Source organism: Littorina saxatilis, linkage group LG9 (genome assembly GCF_037325665.1).
Source record: "Littorina saxatilis isolate snail1 linkage group LG9, US_GU_Lsax_2.0, whole genome shotgun sequence".
Taxonomy (NCBI): domain Eukaryota; kingdom Metazoa; phylum Mollusca; class Gastropoda; order Littorinimorpha; family Littorinidae; genus Littorina; species Littorina saxatilis.
Window position 1 is genome coordinate 34,729,844 of NC_090253.1, and position 21,494 is coordinate 34,751,337.

General features: G+C 44.9%; 1 protein-coding gene and 1 non-coding gene across 2 annotated transcripts in view; both read left to right on the top strand.

Annotated features, from left to right (window-relative positions):
• Nucleotides 1-21,494, top strand: part of LOC138977043 (kinase suppressor of Ras 2-like) — a 180,618-nt gene that overhangs the window by 26,288 nt on the left and 132,836 nt on the right. Inside the window, exons 4-5 of the mRNA XM_070349945.1 lie at nt 15,038-15,557; nt 19,652-19,842. Coding sequence (XP_070206046.1) covers nt 15,038-15,557; nt 19,652-19,842 — 711 coding nt within the window. The remainder of the gene's footprint in view (nt 1-15,037; nt 15,558-19,651; nt 19,843-21,494) is intronic.
• LOC138977594 (5S ribosomal RNA) lies at nt 527-645 on the top strand. Its single transcript, XR_011459391.1, has one exon. It is a non-coding gene; the product is annotated as a 5S ribosomal RNA (ribosomal RNA).

Sequence of the window (21,494 nt, forward strand, 5' to 3'; positions counted from 1 at the left end):
TTTTTGTCCGGCTCGATTGCGTAATTCTCCCCTCTCAGAAGGGGCGCTCCTTGGACAGCAGTCCTTGGAAGCCCTGAAGAAGGAGTCGCAGAATGAAACTTGTCTTCCAGACAGAGGCCGACTTCCGATTTCTCAGGGCAAGCCCTTCCGGCTTCGGCTAACCTCTAATCTGCGGCATGGGATACCGGAACTTTCCGGTAAACGAACATGCAGACAGACAGGAAGTCGATAACAATTTTGGAGACTCTTCCCCTTTTTTTAGAGGACGATCCTAATTTCTGGATCCCAGCCAAACTTCAGCTACTTTAGCTCTGGCTGTAGAAGTCACTTCTCGGTTTCGGGAATCTCCGCTTATTGCGTTTGAGATGTCACAGATGCGAAAAGCTTCAGATTAGGGTCCTTCAGTTCAACGTAGTCCTACCTTGAACCCAATTCGACGAATCTGATCAGCACTTTTGCCTTGTCGAGTGCCCCTCTTCCGGTTATATCGGAATCGGCCACACTTCTCTTGAATGGCTATAAGACAGCCAAAGGCCATACCACCTTGAAAGCACCGGTTCTCGTCAGATCACCGAGGTTAAGCAACGTCGGGCCCGGTTAGTACTTGAATGGGTGACCATCTGGGAACACCGGGTGCTGTTGGCAAGAGAGTTAACCACTCACCGTACTGATGTTACACTCGTAGTCTTAGAAGAGACAGGTCTCGTTTCACTCGATCTGACTTCGCTCTCCGAGACCCTATAGGGTCCCCTTCACGTTCAGTTACGTCATCTCTAGAACTATTCAAGTTCCGACATGACGCATGTGAGAAAGACGTAGAAAATTTTGTTCCCCGGCCTGGCGAGAATCACAGCCGAACAAATGTCCAACTCAGAGCGACTGTATTCTCACTCAGTTTTGTCGCTCAGAGATTCTTCTTGTCTGGTTCTAGTCCCAAGGAGAAAACAATCGATTCTCTCCTTTTGTATATGGACGGCGATCTCTCAGGACAGCTGTCCATAGACGCTTTACGGAATGAAACCCAAGAGTTTAAAGACTCTGAGTTTGCAAATTCACTCGGAGAGCTTTCAAGAAACCACAGGGCAAGCCGCAGTACGGCCCTGCCGCTCCCCCCGCCCCTCAGTGCGGCGAATAGCGGACAGAACTCTCGCTAATCATAAAGCAGGGCGGCACGTTCCAAGAACAAACCCGATACCAGACAGTAAGCCAAAGCTGCAATACATGCAGAATTCTTTCACTCCTTCAAAGAAGCATTGTAAGAAGTACGAGACCATACGGGCGTTGAGGTAGACGCCCTTTCGTGGTCCCAAAGCATAAAGGGAGGATTAAATTACATATTCTTACTCCGAATCACATATAGCATTGACGCAGTCTGAGATGCTAAGGTCTGAAAAGGCTACCCGTCTAACATTTTTAAAGGGAAGCCATCACCCAAAAAGGCTAAAAATAGCCATGGTAATGAGCACATACACTGGGAGTTACCTCCCATTGGTCTGTACTACATAACCTCTAACACCACGTGGCTACAATCATACGACTTTTTCAGTCCTTGAGAGAAGGTTATGGAATTTTTGGCTCTCTCGTGGCTGTGCTGTTTGGTGTTTGTTTGACACCCACCGGCCACTCACCCGTCTTACTTGCCTCCTGCTTCGTAGTTGGTGAGCTCTTTCCTTTTTGGTCATTATTTTGACAGGAATGTTGTTGTAGTTGCTGACTTTTCGTCCGTTTTTGGACTTGTACATTTTCAGTGACTATCGTTGGCCTCCATTTTTGTTGGTCATTATGGCTGACAGCGATAAAATGGGCAAGGCCTACGTAATTTTGAAGTAAGCATGTTATTACCTTCTTACTTGCCTTCTGCTTTGTTAGTTGGTAAGCTCTTTCCTTTTTGGTCATTAGTTTGACAGGAATTTCCTTGTAGTTGCTGAATTTTCGTTCGTTTTGGACTTCTATAATTTTCAGTAATTTATTGTCTGGCCGCCTTTTTTGGTTGCTCAGCTTTGCTGACAGCGATAAAATGTGGCTAGGCCTTTGTATTGGTCAGGTAAACCTTATTTTACCTTCGTACTTGCCTTCTGCTATGTTAGTTGGTAAACTCTTTCCATTTTGGTCATTAGTTTGACAGGAATTTCGTTGTTGCTGAATTTTTGTCCATTTGGACTTGTAATTTTCCAGTAACTTGTTGTTTGGCCGCCATCTTTGTGGCAGTTTTAAACATGGCAAGGCCTATGTCATGGATCTACCAGACCTTTGGTATTTGTTGTTGTTTCGGACTAAGCATGTATTACCGCTATGTCCGTTATTTATTCTGCCCCAAATGAACATGTGTTTTGGGGGCAGTTTAGCTTGTTTTTTCTTTTTCTTCTTGCTTTCCCTCTTTTAGGCATCGGAGCATGGTGCTCTTGTGTCTATACTGCTTAGCTCTTCATTTCCAGAGTTCCGCAGTTTGGGAGAGAAGAATTGCATTCTTCGCCAATTGCCAGCGTCGTTTTCCCCCCGTCCGTGGGTGTCGTTCGTCCTTGGCTTTCTGTGACGTTGCCGTCTGTGACGTTTTCCAGGGATCTACTTCCTGTTTTTCGTCGTCTACTGCCGTGGTCGGCATGGACGGTAAGTTGAACTGGTCCAACAGCCCTCGTGAGGTGACCGGACACTCCCTTTTGGGAGACAGTTCTCTGGGGCACGTTCACAACTTGCATTCGCCTTGTTCTGCTCCTCCGATGTTCCCCTCCGAGGGCTCGGTCGGCTCAGAACAAGGGCGGCAGCCGTTCTCGGCTCCTGCGCTTCCGGTTCCCACCGGCAGCCGTTCTCGGCTGCTGCGCTTCCGGTTCTTAACGGAAGCATAGGTCCCCCACCACACGTACACTCCGTGGTCGGTGCTGGGGTTGACCGGAGACTGGCCTCCGGGCTTTATGGCTTCCGGCCTCAATCTACGCAGCCCTCATTTCCGCATTGTGCGGCTTCGTCGGTTGCATTTCCGGCTTCGTCCGGATACACTGTTTCTCTTCCTTGTCTTTCCGTACGGATGTCGGCGAGGGAGGAACAGCGGCCGGCTTTCGGGCGTTCAGGTTCTCCTCGGCCAGGGCAGTCGTCACTTCACCCTTCGGGTGGGGTGGCTTCCGTCCATTCATTTCCGCCGGCTTCGGACGTTCACTCGGCTTTTCCCTACTCTCACACCAGTCAGGGTATAAGCATGGGTGAAACTAGCCCGTCAATTGACTGAAATCCGTCAATCTGAAAATAAGTCTGACGGAAATTCCGTCAATCCGCAATTTTGAAAAAAAAAAAATTGAGAAAAAACACCCGAAACTACTTGTGGAACGCGTTTTTGAACTGCTATAGTGAACCGGTTGCAGTTTGCCCGGAAACAGAAGCGCTTTTGCCCGTGCTCGCGGTAAACCCCGTAGGTAAGGTTTCTTTGCTTTCGGATTCGCTCTGCATCACGATAAAAAAAAAAGTTCTCTCGCGTTTTGGCAGGCATTACGAAGTGGTGACACGATTTCTGTGACAAAGATGCCGGTTTTGACGGAAAACGCACGGACAGATCTTATTGATGCTGGTCTAGCCAACAAATGGCGATGGGACTGGTTGGAGTTCATGAAACTAAAACTGTGTGTGATAGTTTGGTGCTTGAAACTCAAGTGCTTTTCCTTGAGAACTTTGCACTACAGTGGAACCCCTCTCTAGCGACCTTGACAATGTTGACAAAAATCGGTCCTTATGGAGGGGGGTCCTTACAGAGGGAGGTGGCGGGGTCAGGGGGCCACAAAAAAAGTCACCTCAGATTTTCTTAAAAAAAGAAAACAGAGAAGTTTGAGTTGCTGACGACCGTTTCCTCAAGCAAACTGCTTCGATTTCATGTTTGACATTGTCGATGGTGTCCACCAGTTCTGGTGCATGTACTACCCTCAGATCTCAGTACCCTGGCCAAGTTTCCTCTCAAGACATCAAAGAGACCGCGCCATAGGTTAAACTCTCCATAGGTTAAACTCGGTCACTGACCCGGGTGCAGGAAGTGTTTCCTCTCTCAGATATGAAAGGGGAACCACCTCTCCTAGCTAAAACTGGGTCAATGACCCCTGGGAAGAAGGTGTCTATAAACAAGGCCACCCAGCTATCACACTGGATCTGCCTTTGATCTCAATGATTGGTTTGTGATGTTTACTCAGCCCACCCAACCATCACACCTCTCAGCGGTTTAGTGCCTTTGCTTACGCGAGACGGTTATAACTGGTTATAACCGGTTTGTCAGTGATACGTTACGCTGACTGAGAGTCTTGGCTTTGTCTGACAAAGTCGTTGCACAAGCTGTTAGGTCGGTCCTTAGACGTTATAGAGAGGGGTTCCACTGTATAAGAGATGCTACTGCTTAGTTGCTACTTTGTGCACTGTGCTACATGTGTGACATTCTGTTTTAATCATTTATTTCAATGCCTGTCTGGCAATGTTTGCTTCTTATAATTAAATATTTCGAACTTTTATTTCAGTTGTTCAGTTGTTCACTTTCTATTTCATGTAGTATGGCTGTTGTCAATGTTAATTGTTATCAATTGTGTCGTTGTGTTGGAAGATGCAAGTGTGAAAGGATACACAAAAAAATGATTACTTCTGTGGATTGTTTTGATTTTGTTTACCCTTTTTACCATATCATTAGAATCTGAAGGTATTTTTTTGACCTGCATGATAGTGTATTTTTTGCCAGGAAAGGCCACAAAATCACAATGAATAATGCAAAAATTCGTTTTCGGCCGGGGGGGCGTTGCCCCCCTGGACCCCCTAACGGGGCCGTGCCCCGTACCCCGCCAGGGCCTGGGCGGCCCCTGGACCCCTGCCTCAAAAAAAATCTCAGTCAATTTGATTTTCCTAGGTTTCACCCATGTATAAGTCAAGATGATGTCCTGGTACGCGGGTTTCCGGTTATCCAGTGCATCGTTTCCGCCACTTGTGACTGTGACTTCGGTCTTTGTCTTTCGCTCGTCCACTCTAACGTTCAGTCTGTGGCTAGCGAACAGACATATTCGGGATTTCCGTCAAAGCTCAGGTTGCTCTTGAAGCTGCGACGGAAGTTTTTTCCCTTTATTTTCCGGAAGGTGCATCAGCGGTTTCGCCTTCCTCTTTGGTTGCCTCTTCGGCGATGCCGGACTTCCGTTCCGCGAAGGAGGAGGATTCCTGCTTCCGGTTCGAAGAGTCCCCTTCTGTGGCATACCACCTTTAGCAGGTTTTGGCGAAGCCATCTCATGCCTGAAGTGGTATTCCTTCTGTTCCTGTTCCTCTTCTTGTTCCTCAAGGCAAGTTACGGAACAGGCTCAGCCTTGGCTCGCTACGGCTACACAGGCTTCTTCTTGCATTCGTCCTTTGCTCTCCCGCGGTCATCTTTACTGGTGACGCAGGAATTGCTTCCTCTGCTGGTAAAACAGATTATGAGAGACTCGGTTGTGTCAGTACCAGAACACTTCCTTGTCTCTTCAGAGGAGATAGGACGTCAGTTTTTGGAACTTGCATCTTTTTGGAGACGATCATCAGAATTAATTTTTTTGGTCTATGACCGATTAGCTTGATCTGTTCACACTCAGTGTAGATCAGTATGCTGATGACGTCTTCACTCTTCGTTCAGCCTTGGCTAGGGTGAACGAAGAGCAGATGCTACTATCCTCCCTCACTATGCTCATGCGGTTTGGTGTCGGAGGGTTTTGTTCTCGCACTAGCAGTTCTCGGATCAGGTACGAGGAACACCTTGAGAGCTTCTCCGGTGGTAGAGCGATCTCCTTTTGATCATTTGGCGCTTGACGCTGGTCAATAGGAGATCCAGTCGAACAGAGGACATCAGTTCTCCGACTTCTCTCTACAAGGGTTGAAACAGAGCAAGCCTACTCTACAGAAGCAGGCCCAGTCCTCTGCTCAACCCAGACTGGCAGCCTAAGGGCAAGCTCATCCTGGTTTTCGTGGTTCGAGAAAAGAACTGCTTCGGGAAGGGGGAGGGGCTTCTCTAACGGCAAGCCCCACCTCCAATGAAGTGCTCCCGATCTCACCCCACCTTCCGCCCTTTACTTTAGTGATGGCGGGAGGTCCCCTCCCGGGCACTTTCGCATTGGATGGTCTCTTTACGCAGCCAATGGATTGTGGGACTGTGAGGTCGGGCGACTTCAATCGATCTGACGGGTGCATATTTTTATTCTTATGCATCAGTCTGAGTTTAACACAGCGAACTAGGTCCACCAGCTCGAGCACCCGCTGAGGTCTCTTCTGGTCGGGTCTAGGGCTGGCCTTCGGGTATACTGGCTTCCGGCCTCAGTCAGTGTAACAGTCGTTTCAGCCACGGACTGCTGCTTCTGTCGCACTTCCGGTAGCCGGAGAGGTTGTTTCTCTTACCGACGTCTTAGTTACGTCAGGGTTTCTTAGAAACAACGACTAACCTATGTGGTCTTTGTTTGTCTTTCGCCGAGTCCGACTCTGTCTTTCTCTAGCGATCAGACTTGTTCTGGTGTTTCGTCCAAACTTAAGGTGCGCTTGAGTTGGCCTCGGAGGTAACATGCAGATTTTCTGAGGGGGCATTGTCTTTGGCAATGTAGGTTTGAGGAGTCACCCTTTGTGGCTGACCTTCTCTCTCAGTTTTGGTTAGTCCTCTCCTTCTGGCAGAGGGCTAGCTAATGTTCCGGTTTCTTTGCTGTGGGCTCATAGCCCAGCATCTTTTTTGGCAGCTGAAACGTTCGTTTCTTTCCTTTACCTGCGTACAGTGGGTACTTTGGAACAATGGCTTTCCTACGGGCATCACGGCTCTCAGCCTTGGCCTGTGCAATTGTCTCCAGCATTTCGCTGTGTGACTATGGCTTTTCCGGTGCCTGTGACTGCGGATTTTTAATCTTTCTTTCTTCACCCTCATCCTGAGCATGAGGTGAGTCAGAACGATTTTCCGTTAGGTCGGGTTTCCTTTTACAGTCACCCTTCTACCACAGGCAACTATGACTATGCGTCTGGCCCTCAGTCTTTCAGAGGTGGACAGACGCGTTCTGGTTCTTCGCCCAAACTCAGGAAGGTTCTTAATTTGGCCACGAACGTAAACTTCCGGTTTTTTCCTGAGAACACTTTGTCTCGGGAGGCTTTTGACTGGTCGGCTTCACGTTTTTTTCGTGTATGCTTACCAGTCTTGTTTTCTGTTTTGGGTTCTTGATTCAATCAATCAATCAATCAATGACGCTTATATCGCGCATATTCCGTGGGTACAGTTCTAGGCGCTCTGCAGTGATGCCGTGTGAGATGAAATTTTTTAAACGGCCAGTAGATTGCAGCCATTTCGGCGCATATTTACCTTTCACGGCCTATTATTCCAAGTCACACGGGTATAGGTACCGTAAAAGTCGACCTATAAGACGCACCTGGGTATAAGCCGCACCCCCCGATTTTTTTTAAAAAATCAGAAAAATCCATACACAAGCCGCTCCGGCATACAAGCCGCGCCTAGAAGCAAAGTTCAAGTCAAGAAACATCGAAAGTCAACGAAAAAAACCCACACACACACAAAAACGAACCGGCTAACTTGTCAGTTTTGCACTTTACTTTCAGCATCAGATGTTGAGTGATTCACAGAACTCTGGACTATCAAACTGTCCTCTCGTCCTGCACACAGCACCTGTAGTTAGTTCTGTAAATCACTCAACATCTGATGCTGAAAATCCGCTGAAGTCGGACTCCTCAGTGTCGGAGATGAACAAGTTCAGAATGGCTTCTGGCACAGAGTCACCGGAAGTGTCACTCTCGGCCCCACTGTCAGTGGCTGTCGTGTTGTCTGTCGCGTCGTCTGCTCCAGTGATGATCTCAGCCTTTCTGAAGCCGTTGATGATCGTTGACTTTTTGACAGCATCCCAAGCTTTCAGGACCCACTGGCACACATCTGCAAAGGTTGCTCTACGCATGCGGCCAGTCTTTGTGAATGATTTCTCACCATCCACCTCTCCCACTCATCCCTCATCACCACTTTGAAGGGCCGGTTCACACTGATATCGAGGGGTTGCATATTTATGATGTTCTGTGGGCCAATCAGATTCTCAGCTACCTGCTCTTGTGCGTAGTTTCGAAATGACATCATTTTCGCCTGGAAGTCTGGCGGCAGCTGTTGGCACAAAGTTGTACGTGCACGCAGTGACAGACCCTTGCGCCTCAAAAATCGGCAACACCAAGATTGACCGCCTTTGAAGTCGTCTATCTTCAGACGTGTTGCAATGGTGCGTGCTTTCAGACGAAGCTGAACAGTTGAAACACCGCGACCATCCTCACGTTGTGTGTTGACCCAGTCCTCCATTTCGTTTTCTAATTGTGGCCAGCGTGCCTTGCAACCACGGAATGCTTTTGTGGATTTCTTGCATTTCACAAGTTCGCCTCGCTGCTTTCGCCAACGCCTAATCATGCTTTCATTGACGCCGATTTGTTGAGCAGCAGCGCGATTTCCTTTTTCAACAGCCAAGTCTATGGCTGCAAGTTTGTAGGCTGCATCATAGGCCTGCCTCCGTGTTTTCGGCATCGTGGTTGTACGTTGCTTTGTTTTAGGAGATGTGCGTGTTGCTGTTCTCTGTAGTAGCAATGCGAAGTGATCGATCAAAACCGGTGTATGCCAACCCATTACTGTGTGAGTGTAAGTTATTGTCATGCTTCAAACTTCCGGAAAGAAGGTGAGTGAGTGAATTGAGGTAAACACAGCTGATTCAAGGCCATTACACAGCGGCGATCCAACTTCCGGAAACTAGGTCACTGAGCGAAGTCGGATACACGCCACTGATTCAGAAAAAGTCATTCATAAGCCGCACCGCCTTATAAGCCGCAGGGGTCCATTTAGGAAAAAAAAGTCGCGGCTTATAGGTCGACTTTTACGGTAGACAATTATTAACTGTGCCTAAGCAATTTTGCCAGGAAAGACCCTTTTGTCAATCGTGGGATCTTTAACGTGCACACCCAATGTAGTGTACACGGGGGGAGGGTTCGGATTCACTTTCAATTACCTACAAGCAGACTGAACTGCGGACATTATGGCTTTTAGCCATTTCGTTCATGGTCACCGGTCACACCAGGCTTCGACCGCTGTGACTTCCGCACTTTCGGTTGCTTACGCACAATTGTAAGTAGCTGCTTCCTCGTACTATCTCTTTCTGCTTTCGCATGAACGGGTAGAGGATACCTGGTTACCATCTCTTTTGAGAGCAGCAAGACTGCTGGTTACGGCACCCTTCTCTAGCATGCTTTATGGGTGACGATGTCAAAGATCGCAGTCAGGTTTTTTCTTTGACGTTTTTCTTCTGTCACTACCCAGGAGTACTATGATTCTTTCCTTGGTTAGATTGGACTCTAACGCAGAGAAGCAGTACAGCGTGCCTTGGGGGTGAGAAGCAGTACAGCGTTCCTTAGGGGGTGAGCGTTTCTTCACGTTCTTGGAACTTTAGGAACGCTTATGCTCTTTTTGAGTTTTATCATCGTATTGGACTCTGGTACCTTGTACTCAGGTGTCTCTCTCTTTCTTTTTGTGTGGAGATCGGTCACTCTTCTCTTGAGCTGGCCTCTATCTCACAGGTCTTGTCGGGCTTTGGCATTTCCTTACAATAGAAAAAGGGGGGGGGGGCAGATTGTCTTTCCCCTCTACTCGGCTCGGGTTCATTTAATCCAGGGCTTGGGGTCTCTTCCTGTGCCGTTTTTCTTTACGGTCCGGGGGATTGGACGAAGTGCTGGGCACAGCTTACTGGCTCTCTGAAGTTGTCTTTAGCAAAGTTTTGCCTAAGAGACATCCCGGCTGTCAATCAGGACGTTTCTCTGGTCCCTTCCTGACTTGTTGGCAGCGGGCCAGTTCCTGGCAAGGGTGTTAGAGTGAGTTAGATTTTTCTTTCCCACCGGGCCCTTCCTGTCTTTTTGGCAGCGGGCCAGTTTTTTGGCAAGGTTTTTTAGAGTGAGTTAGATTTTTCTTTCCCACCGCCTTGTTGATGCTATCTGCTATATGTGATTCGGAGTAAGAATATGTAATTTAATCGAAAATTTTAAGAGTAAATTTTCATTTGATTAATATACTTACCCGAATCACATAGTTTATGCCCTCCCACCTACCCCGCTTATGGTTTTTTAGTTTCTTTAAAGCCGTATGATTGTAGCCACGTAGTGTTAGAGGTAGTGACGTAGTACAGACCAATGGGAGGTGACTCCCAGTGTATGTGCTCATTACCATGGCTAATTTTAGCCTTTTTTGGTGATGGGGTTGCTTCCCTTTAAAAATGTTTTCCCTTTTCAGACCTTAGCATCTCAGACTGCGTCAATGCTATATGTGATTCAGGTAAGTATATTAATCAAATGAAAATTTACTCTTAAAATTTTCGATTTCGTTCCGTCCTGGACTCATTATCCCCTTTGAACAAGTTTCTCAGGTAGATATATTTTAAAATTGAAGCACCCACATCAGTCAGGGATGCACTCAGACCGGTGGTCTGAGTGACATACATAGTTCGACAGATGCGCATTTCCACGTCCTGAGCATTTCTTCAGCTAAGAAATGGCTACGTTCTTTGCGGAGACAAAATTATCAGTCAGAGCCCTTCTCTTCGGCATTTCATTCACCAGCTGCACTCACTGGTCAGGCACTGGCAACAAGACATATGCCTCAGAGCTTACTCAGTCGGACGATTAGATAATCCTCCACCATTAACAAGAGCTCTGTCGTCTCCATACCCAACTCGTTCTACAACTGAACGATCTAGGCTTCTCTATCAGCCATGCGAAATAGGAACTCATACCGTTCCAAATTTTCATTTACTTATGGTTGAATTTCAACACTCTAACTAGACAGACGAGACTATGTTCAAAACACCGGTCTCGGCCGTTCACCAAGCTGAACTCGCAACACTGTAAGGACCCGGTTAGCACTAGGTCAGTTACTGCCCGAGAACACCGGGCACACGGTTGCTAAACAGAGCATAACAAAATCAAGGTTCAATCGTCTAGGATTTCACCTTGGACTATGCAGCTAAGCCTGCACACGCTCTTCCTCTGCCGACCACGGCGTATATTTTACCAGAGTTTAATAAGTTTACATACTTTATCACTCTCAGCCTTTTTAGGCTTCAGCCGCTTTCCACCGGCCAATACTGTCACGTGACAGAAACAGGTGAAACTCGACATATACTATACTTATAGGGTACCGATTCCAGTACCCTTGTGTATAAGAGCTTAATACTTAACTGTCAAGTCTTACGCTTTTCAGAGTAATTCTTACAGATACTAGATTCATCTTGCGGGGAAGATTTTAAAAATCGAGATTCGTTTCAGAACATTAAAATCTAACAGCAAATCTTGCGGTAACTAGTCGTTGGAAATTGCAAATGGCCGCCAGACTGGCTTACGCAGCTAAACAAGACTGAAGCATTGATGGTAATGTTTCAGTCTTCCAAGTTAATTTTTTACGTTGCTCGACGGATTAAGAACGTGCAATTCTCTACTTACGGCGTCATTCTAGGAACTCAGGTACTTGATATACCAGTTCTTTCTAGAATACAGTGATCGTTTTTCTGAACATTACTTCGCTAGCAATAGCAGTAGTAATAAACAGAAACCCCAGTACGCTCTCACTCAAGAGAGCAAAACTTCTTTTATCTCAATAAATACCAAAAGAAGCAAATACATCGTGAAGGTTACGTTCGCTCGATGTTCTTCCACTCTCATAAGGCAAGCATAAGAGTGGTGGTAGAAAAAGGGGGGGGGGGGGGAGGCAGTCAGTCCTTCCTCTCAGATCAGCCAGGACTCATGTAGCTAGATTTTGGGCCTCCTTGCTGGCGGTACTCAAGTCCAGAAGACTCCGAAGTCCTCAGCACAGCATATGTGAGGTCCGAGGACATTTTTCCTTAACTTCTACATACGTTACGTTGCAAGCACTCACCAAGAAGGCAGCAGTTCTCTGCCAGCTATGGCAGCTGCAGGGCAAATACTCGCTAGGTCATAAAGAATTTCCAAAGTCCTAAGCGCAGCTTATTGGACTTCTGAGGATGTTTTTCTCAACTTCTACCTGCGAGATGTTGCAAGCACTCGCCAGGACGGTAGCAATTGTCTCTCAGCTATGGTAGCTGAAGGGCAAATACTCACTAGATCATAAAGTGAGTAGCCCACCACCTCTATTAGCAATCTGCTCTTATGTGAATTGAGTAAGAATATGTAATTTAATCGGAAATGTCAATAATAAATTTCCATTTGATTAATATACTTACCAATTCACATAGGGAATTCCCTCCCAGCCTCCCCACTAATGTTTCCGTATAGGAATCGTTTTTCAGCGGAGAATGACTAGACCGGTCAGCTTTGCCGCACATGCGCAGTAGACCGAGGGGGAGGTAACCATAACAGACTGTCATAGGTCATGAACTTTTCATGCGGTTACCTCCCCCTTTTACCAGGGTCAGTACTTTCAATGTCTAAGCACCAAACTAAAGTTAAATGCTATTATGTTAATTGGTAAGTATACCGAGCAACAAAAGAAACGCGAATTCTCTTTAGAAATAAGTTTACTTTACATTTGAAAATTGCATAGCTAAAATACCTGCATGGGTGAAACTTTTCCGCCTCAGGGCGGAAATCCACCAAATGAAATTGGTCAAATAAGGAATTCCTTTTTTTGAAAATCTTTTAAAAAAAAATGAAAAAATAAAAAAAATGTTTGTGGGTTTTTTTTTCGCCGGCGATCCGATCCGTATTTTCTCTAACACAGTGACCGGACATCGCTGAGTCTTTGTTTCACTGAGCGCGCGAATTATCGGACTACAGCTTGGCATTTGTTACCATTGTTTAATGTGCAAATTTGTGTGTTTGAGATACCAGGAGAGGCCTACTTTTACCCTTAAAAAGCCTGATTTTTCGTTTTCTTCCGGCTGGGCCCCCTAGCAGGGCGTTGCCCCTGCACCCCACCAGGGCCTGGGCGGCCCCTGGACCCCGGCCTCATTTTCCTTATTTTCATTTCTGATCAGTTTCACCCATGTACCTGACATTGAAACGAATCGAAATAAAGGTGATGTTCTTATAACACTCTACTTCGGTATGGGATCGTTCTTTGTTGTCCTGGGCAACGCAAAACCCGCCAGAAGGTCATTGTGCGTATGACCCCCGCTGGCGTTGATGACTGTCTGACATCGGCGCCTCGTGAAGTGGATGCATTAGTTGATACCATTTTCCCGACCAGGACCAAGATTGTGGAAAATCACAGGTCCGAAAGTTTGGTTGAGGCAAATTATACCCCATACCATCTCGTTTAGTCCACCCTGGGCATTGTGTTCAATGATGCAGTCATCAACATAACGCTCACTTCTTCTTCTCCACACTCTGGCGAGCTCATTAACATGATTAATGCAGCAAGGGCCATCATACCAGGGAACACAATGTTTTGTTTATTGCCACAAGTTCCAGTTAGGTGATTCTGGGCCAACTGCTGGCGCGCCACTTCATGTCTTCGAGGAAGGACGTGTCCTCTAGCTGACCAGAAGTTTTGGAGGTCTCGCTCAGTCAGTCTTCATCGCGCTGTCTGGACACTGATGGTTCCCAATGATGTTCCTGGTAGTGTCAGTGGCTTTTTGGAATTGATCTCGAAGACGTTGTGGTAGGAACTGGTGATCTTGTCTTATTGAGGTAATGCGAATATTCCACCGCGTTGCATAACTGTAGACACTGCTTCCAATGTCAGCAAAACATTGCTGAAGGTAATAGGCTGTTGACATGTGCACACAACAGCTAGGTCAAACATGCCTTCATCAAACTTTTGTGGATTGATAATCCTAACTCTATAATTGTTCGTGATTTTTTCAATCAAACAATGCAGAATTTTTATTTCGCGTTTCTTTTGTTGCTCGGTATATTAATCAAATGGAAATTTATTATTGAAATTTCCGATTATAAGTGTTCGTCTGTCTGTCCACTTAAAAGATCGCTGGGTCAAAGATCAGTGACCGTAGCGTTCTGTTTTGTCCTAATTAAATGTTCCTATAACATACCTTTCGGTTTTTTTTAGTCTGAATTTTGAAACGTTAGCAGTCTATTTGTTTTGGGATTTTTTTGTAATATTTGTCATGCAGTTAGATTGAACTTCAAGTTCTTTCACACACACACACACACATGATGATGCACACACACAAACTGTGACTTACCCCCCCCCCTCCCACACTGCCAGCTATCACAGATATCCAAACTTTTATTGTACACATACGTACAGGAATGGACGAAATACAATTGTAATTCAATCAAGTTGGCGTTTTAATGAAACAGATCCTGTGATTAGTCAGAATGCCCCAACTCATTTAAAATTACCGGTCATCAATTGTCGATGTACACTAGTTAATAAATCCAATGACCATCTGCTGGCGAGGCGCATTGATACAACCTCAACTAGTCTCGGAGTTTTGAGGGTAATTTTACAAGTGAAAATATGAAGGCCAACGAAATACCGAGACCATAAGTTATGCAAAGTGATGACGTCGAATACTAGACGTAAGTTGATGCATGAATTCTTCTGGACTAGACGTCAAGTCAATTCCAAAGATCGCTTTTGTGATGAAAAGAAATTGTTGAGTTTGCTGTCCAGAAACCCGTCAAAAAAGAAGGGAAAATGTATGTGAATAAAAACCAACGCAGGAGCCGAGTGATAAGATAGGAATACGGAGACATATTTCTTGGGACTTCACCCTTGCAGGTAGGTGGACTAAAAGTAGTATGTGAACAGAACAGAACCAATTCTGTCTGTTTACAACCACATGAAAGCAGGAAAGAGATCGTCATCAGATTGAATTACAATAACATTGAAATGCTTCCATTTGAAACTTCGAGGTCGTCATCGTGGATTGACGCCCTCCCAAAGCCTAATTTGAAGCCCTCCGTCGCTTTGCTCCGTGGGGCTTCAATTAGCTTTGGTCGGGCGTCAATCGACGATGACGACCTCGAAGTTTCAAATGGAAGCATGTCAATGTGTAAATATACCTACATGTGCAAGAAAACTTTTCACTGGATCAAAGTGTGTTAATCATTTGTTTGTTTCTGTGATCAGAGATACAGCTTAAGGGGAAGAACTATTCACACTGTGATTGGCACTTTACTGACCTGTTCGTGGGCTCAAAATCTGCATCTGGCAGTCCAAGCGGTGGTGGCCCAAATGTGGAAGGCGGCTCTTCTCCAAAGATGCATCCTCGATCCTCCTCTCCATCAACTGAGTTGGCAGCATTGTCTAGTGTTGGCAGCAGTAACCCCAGCTCATGCAGTGCCACAACCTTTCCATCTCTTACAACCACTTCTGTTCCATCTTTTCCCATTTTTGCCAAAGACATTGCTCCACACAGTGCTCCCTCCTCACCCCTGCCATCTCCCCATATCCATCCGAACTCTCAAAAGTACACACCACCACCAACACCTCCTTTAAATCGCCAAAAACCTGTCAGCACATCAAAATATCCAAGTACCCCACCACCTATGAAGAAGTTGCTCCTTTTTCCTGATGCTCAGCCTATCCAGAAGAGCAAGTCCCATGAATCACAGCTTGCCAACCGTGTTGTAGACATCGATCCTGTCAAGTAAGTTTCTTTGTCTATGTGTTGTGTTTTTTGTTTGTTTATTTGACCCACCTGAGAAACATGAGACATTGAGAGTCTTTGTAATCATTAGTGATATGCTATCCTTTCAGCTTCAACTAGCAAAACTTTGAAGAAATATACATCATCAGACACACTCTGTTCGTGGAGAGTGTTTGTAACATCCTGACAAATGATTTCAGCAAGAAGCTGAGCCAGGGGTAGAGTAGTGAATTACCATCAACCACACCGGCCAACAAAGTTTGAGAGACTCAGGGCTGAATAAGATCCAAGGTTCCCAAACAGTGCTGCTGTGGCCGGAAAAAAATTCAGACTGTTCGAACAGCTACTGGAATGGATCTTCTGATCCATGATGATACTGTAGGTACTTGGAAGAAACCTCAAAGAATAAAGTCCTGAAGGTTACCCGGCTGGTTAGCGTCTGTCCAAAGTTGTGGTAGTGTGTGATGCGCTTCACACACACACCGCCATAACATTCCGAAAGGCCTGGCTGAGAAAACGAGTGTTGTCAGGAATACACTGCAATGCCTGTCCTCTGTATTGTAGTACACAAACAACTTTCCCCGAAAACGGAGTATGGCTGCCTAAATCATAAACGGTGGGGGGGAAAACCCACTCATACGCTTAAAAACTCACTAGTTCTAAAACACGAATGCATGTGGGAGTTGCAGCCTATGAACTTGGACGTAGAAGAAAAGCTTAAATCGAAAAAGGGTGTGAAAACTATGAGAGGAAAGGATCGTTTCGATTGCATGCATTCAGGTACTGATTCATTCAGTGGGCGGAGAATAAGAAATTAGCAAAACAACAGCAGCAGATACATTGTAACACTATCTCGGGAAAATGTTAACATGTATCTTAGTTTAAGTCAATACAAAAACCTAAGAAATCCAACTCCTCTGTTTCTGAAACAAACAGTTGCATGAGAGCTGTTGCTTCTCAGTCTGGAAGTGACTCCATCTTTGCTGAATGTGACATCATCTTTGGAGTTGGTAGAGATGTCTGCTCCACTAGTGTCACCTGCTGCCGTTATCTCTGCCTTCTCTCAATTTTGAAGATTCTTCCTGTGGCAACTGTGAATAATTTTTTTATCATGGCCAGTTGTTTTCAGAGAAAGCTAAGACCCTTCTTTCGTTTCGACAGTTTTTGCCAGAGGCACTGTCACAAGTTACCGGAACTTCCTGCATCATGTCGGGTCCAATAAGACTTTTGGACACATTTTCTGATGTGTGACTGCTGTGTAAAGTTTTCATCAAAATCTGCAGGGATTTATTGGCAGATTGTTGTTTTGCGTTCAGACCGGTTATTCCATCTAAATAGCATACTTGACAGTGCACTTCGTCTTCACCATCCATATTGCTTTGAGTCAACATTGTGAGGGGATCCACTCTGCAGCTATGTTTCGAGCTCCAGCAATCCTGCATTGTGTGCTCCAAATAATGTTCCTGTCTTCTTACAAGCATTCTCGCCATTCAGTTAAACTCTCTTTTTTCTTTTCCTTTTTCTCTCTCTTCTGCGAGCACGATTGTCTTTCAATTGGACTCCGCATCGTATGGAAAATGCTTCGTTTTGGTAATGGCTGATGTTGACTCGGCGACTTCGTGGTCGGCTGGGCGTTAACCCAATGCCCCCTGACAAAAAAATGGCAGGCAGCCTTCTTATCCTGAGCAAAGGGAAACTACTCCGCACAACATGCACACATACAAAACAAAACAATTCATGTAAAATCATAGAGTACTCACATTTATATAGAAGATGGCAGAATAACTCGAGAATACACTATAGTTTCATATGCAAGTATGTTCTGTCCACTTCCGATGTAATAAATGTTGTTTAAAAAAACAATCCAGCAAGTGTTCTTCAAAAACGTCCAACGTGTCAGCCTTCAGTCCTCATTTACACCAATATATGTTGAAACTCCCAGAAAAATCCTCCCGAAAGTCCTGTTGTCGAATAACAACACCCAGATCGATGTCAAGACTCATCCCCTTTCACCTCTTCAAGTAGAAAACCTTCAAAAGGCGTGTCAGAATCGTCATCTGAGTTCCCCATGATCGAACACCATACTTCCAAACCTTCGTTCAACGCCATTATGTCAGCCAAAAAAATCGCAAACTTTGAAAATTCACAGCGAACACACTATCGCATCGATTCAAACTCTGCAAACGCCAGAATGAAGCAGCCGGAAGGAAGTGCATTAATCACATCCGGTCGCAAGGCCTTATGGGTAAGGCTCAAAGCGAAAGTGAAAGTAGGTGACCTAGTGTTTAGCGGGCCATGCCGGGCGTTTCAGGGATTTCATAGGGCACTTCCAGCGGGCCATGCCGGGCGGTTCAGGGGGCATTGGGTTAAGCAAACAAACAAACAAAAATGTTGACTCGGCGAGTAATTGCAAAAGTATTTTTAATGACAAAGTATTTTTTGTTTTGTTTTGGCAACGGATAAGCCGCAAGCAGCAGATAGGCTGCATGGGTCCAAGTGGAGTTAAATGGATGGGCCTTGTAGGCCATAAACTACGGTACCGTTACAGAATGGGTTCATGAAAAGGTACCTCATCTTTTGGGGTGAACTCATTTGTTCAAGGAAAGGACAAGTGTGTGGACCCATTTGTACGGATTTACATGAAAACCAGAGGCTGACATTTACAATTCGAGCTGAGCAAAAAAGGAAGACGTGGGTCTTTCATCTGTTGACACAAGCGTGGCTCAAGTACCAGTGCCTTCTCCGGCCGTAAGCTGTTACAGGCCGTTAACCGTTGTTAACTAAGAAAAGCACATTGATTTTCGTATGATTATTTGATGCAACTGAGTATGAGGTCGCTTCTCTCTCTCTCTCTCTCTCTCTCTCTCTCTCTCTCTCTCTCTCTCTCTCTCTCTCTCTCTCTCTCTCTCTCTCTCTCTCTCTCTCTCTCTCTCTCTCTCTCTCTCTCTCTCTCTCTCTCTCTCTCTCTCTCTCTCTCTCTCTCTCTCTCTCTCACAGTCTCGGAAGGCTGCCAAATTATTTTTAGTTTGCATGAAATGCTTTTAGAAGACAACTTTTCTTTGTCATCACTAATCTGTACACAATTTCAGCTGTGCAACCCAAAAATTGTAACACTGTAAGCTCACTGTAATGCCAAAGGTAGCTCAACATTCTTGAGCCAAACATTGTAGAGGGAAAGAAAGTTATATCATCTAGCAGTCAAGCTGGTCAAAGGTGAGGGATCGGTGCACTTAGTTCATTGTTATCACATGTCCTTCTTTGGCTACCGGTAAGTCTGTCCACTTCATTTTAAAAACTAAACATTGTTCCACTTTGGATGAAAAGACATGTGTGCGACCGAGTCAGTCGGTAGCAGTGCATGTGCCAGTGTATTCGCATGATTAATTCTTATGGAAAAGCTGTGAAAGTGAAATTTGCAAGATTCTCGTGTATTAAGTTCATTCTCGATCTGTGTTTTCTTTTACTCCTCAGCATGTAGTCTCAGCCAATTTAGTTTAGGTACACTAATTGCTGAGGGCAATTTTACGTCCCCTATTCGAGTACCAATCCTGACCACGAGAGCTACGGCAATTTGTATGACACAAAGTAAGATGCAGTCGCCAAAGGTACAAATTTGTCCTAGGGTAGAAACGGTATGTGTTATAACACTGGTAACCCTTGTTAAGTCTTTGCAAATCAATCTGCCGAGAGCGAAAGGTGAAGACTGAGCTGATGTGTTGGCTACATGTGAACAAAAGAAAGTGGGGAAGGGTGTGTGTAACGGTGGGAACAGCGCTGTTTCTATTTTACAGTCCAACCACAAAGGTTGGGGTAGGGAAAGAAGAGGGTGATAAAAAACACAATGCAAGTTAACTTTGAATGATAATGTTGATCTGTGAGGGTGCTGTCAGGACATTTGCTCTTTTTGTTTATTGCAGTTTTTAAAGGTTTTGAAGTTTACTGCAGTTAAAGTAACATTGTAATAAATACTACTTTCTGTGGCTGAAAGATGATCAGCCGCCTGTTCTCTTTTGAAATTGTAAATTATGTTAGCACCTTTGTTTGAATTAGTGAAACATAAATGTAGATGCTTCTTCATTGCCTTTATTTTGCAGAACAAAGAAAAAACCTCAAAATATCAAGCTGAGTGGGAGCCACGAAGCATTGTTCTTGCGGCGCTTGTCAGCAGAGGGTGCTGAAATGACCACAAGGGGTTTGTCAGGCCACAGTTCTCCTGTCACATCATCTCCTGTGCGGTCTCCTCCTTGCAAGCAGGATGTTGCCACTGTTGATGACACAGCACGATGTACGCTGACCATTGATCAAAGTTGTATTTACTCTTGCCACAAAGTGATCACATTCAGGGGTTTTAACAAAGGTGTTGGGTGGGGTTTTTTTCAGAAGAAAAATTGCTCAGACAATGATGAGGAGATATAGGCGATTTTACTCACATAATGATTATGAGGTTTTTTAGGGCCAGTAGCTCGGATCTTTTGCTTGAAACAACTGCCTTTGTGACCACTAGCCCATTACGACCACCCCAGAAAATCCTCAACAATTTTTTTCTCAATATAATTCACCTTTCCATAATAACCACCCGTCTATAATGACCACTTTCGGTTGATCCTTTAAAGTGGTTGTTATAGATATATTCCACTGTACCATACATTTTTGCAGTATATTTATGTAAGGGTTTCTTGTGAGATACTAAGAATGAAATTAATAAATTTAGTCAATCTGTCAAACCCACAGAATGAAACTGAACGCATTGGTTTTCATAAAGATAATAGCTTTGCCGGCGGCCAAGAACGCAAGCCAGTAAAGCGCAGTACACTCATTGTCAATAAGAAGCGACCACTATGTTTGGAGAAAAAAAAGAAAACCACTTTCTGGCTTTTTCGTACACTATTAGTGTTTTTGTTTAGCTTAATCGTTCATCAACATGGGAAAAGATCTTTAGTTTTTATTAGATCCACATTGTAGGATGACCAACTGAAACACCGTAGTTGACATATGAAGCAATTACGTAACTATCAGATAACACTTTTATACACAAAATCCACTCGGACTAGATGAACGAAATTTTACTATCTTGTAAATCAATCACTGAGCCTTCTGACTGTGGTTATGATGTTTTTTTGTGAAGCAGGCTTGAGCAAATACGATGGTTTTAGTTAACCAAGTGACTGGATCTAAAAACCCGCGTGGTTGAGCTTTTCAGTGGCGTTGTTTAAATCTGCGAACGGTCTGTTTACGAATAACTCCGGGGGCACCCTTAAATCTATACATGCAGACAAACCAAATACATGGAACGAAAGCTAAAAGAATGGACTGTTAGTTGGTCTGTGGATGTTTAAAATCTTCCAGGTCTTTAATACAAGAAAAGATCAAAATTTGCCTTTTTTCAGTCAAGTGCAGATTACAGGATATCAAAGGAATATAAATGCCCATAGGTCAGAAAAGAGAGCAGGTCTTGCTCTTTCGAACGATATATGAATTGGCAATGTACACAATGTTTTAGATCTATCCCCAACACAGTTTTTCAACAAACCTGTCAAAACGACATCCTATTTTGGCCCGCAAACAGAGATGACGGTAATGGAGATGACGGTAATGGAGATGACGGGCGCTCGCATTTTGCCTCACAACAGAGCCAAAAGACACCCAACGGCCCTGTAAATTATTTTGTTGTATGTTCCTGTGAGCGAACACCATATCACAAGATGGAACATTAATTGTTTCTCTTTTGCAAGAAAAAGCCAGTAACGGAAATGACCGTTATGGAACCCCTAAGTCTATTTTTTTCTGTTTGTTGCCTCTTGGCTAGACTCAGACGCACCTCAGCTGTAAACTAAAACCTGTTCATAAACCCAAAACATTTGAACGTTGTTTTGAGGGTATTTGTGTTTAAAAAGTCCACAAAAATATTCTCGAAAAGAAGTTACTGCATTTGTGCCT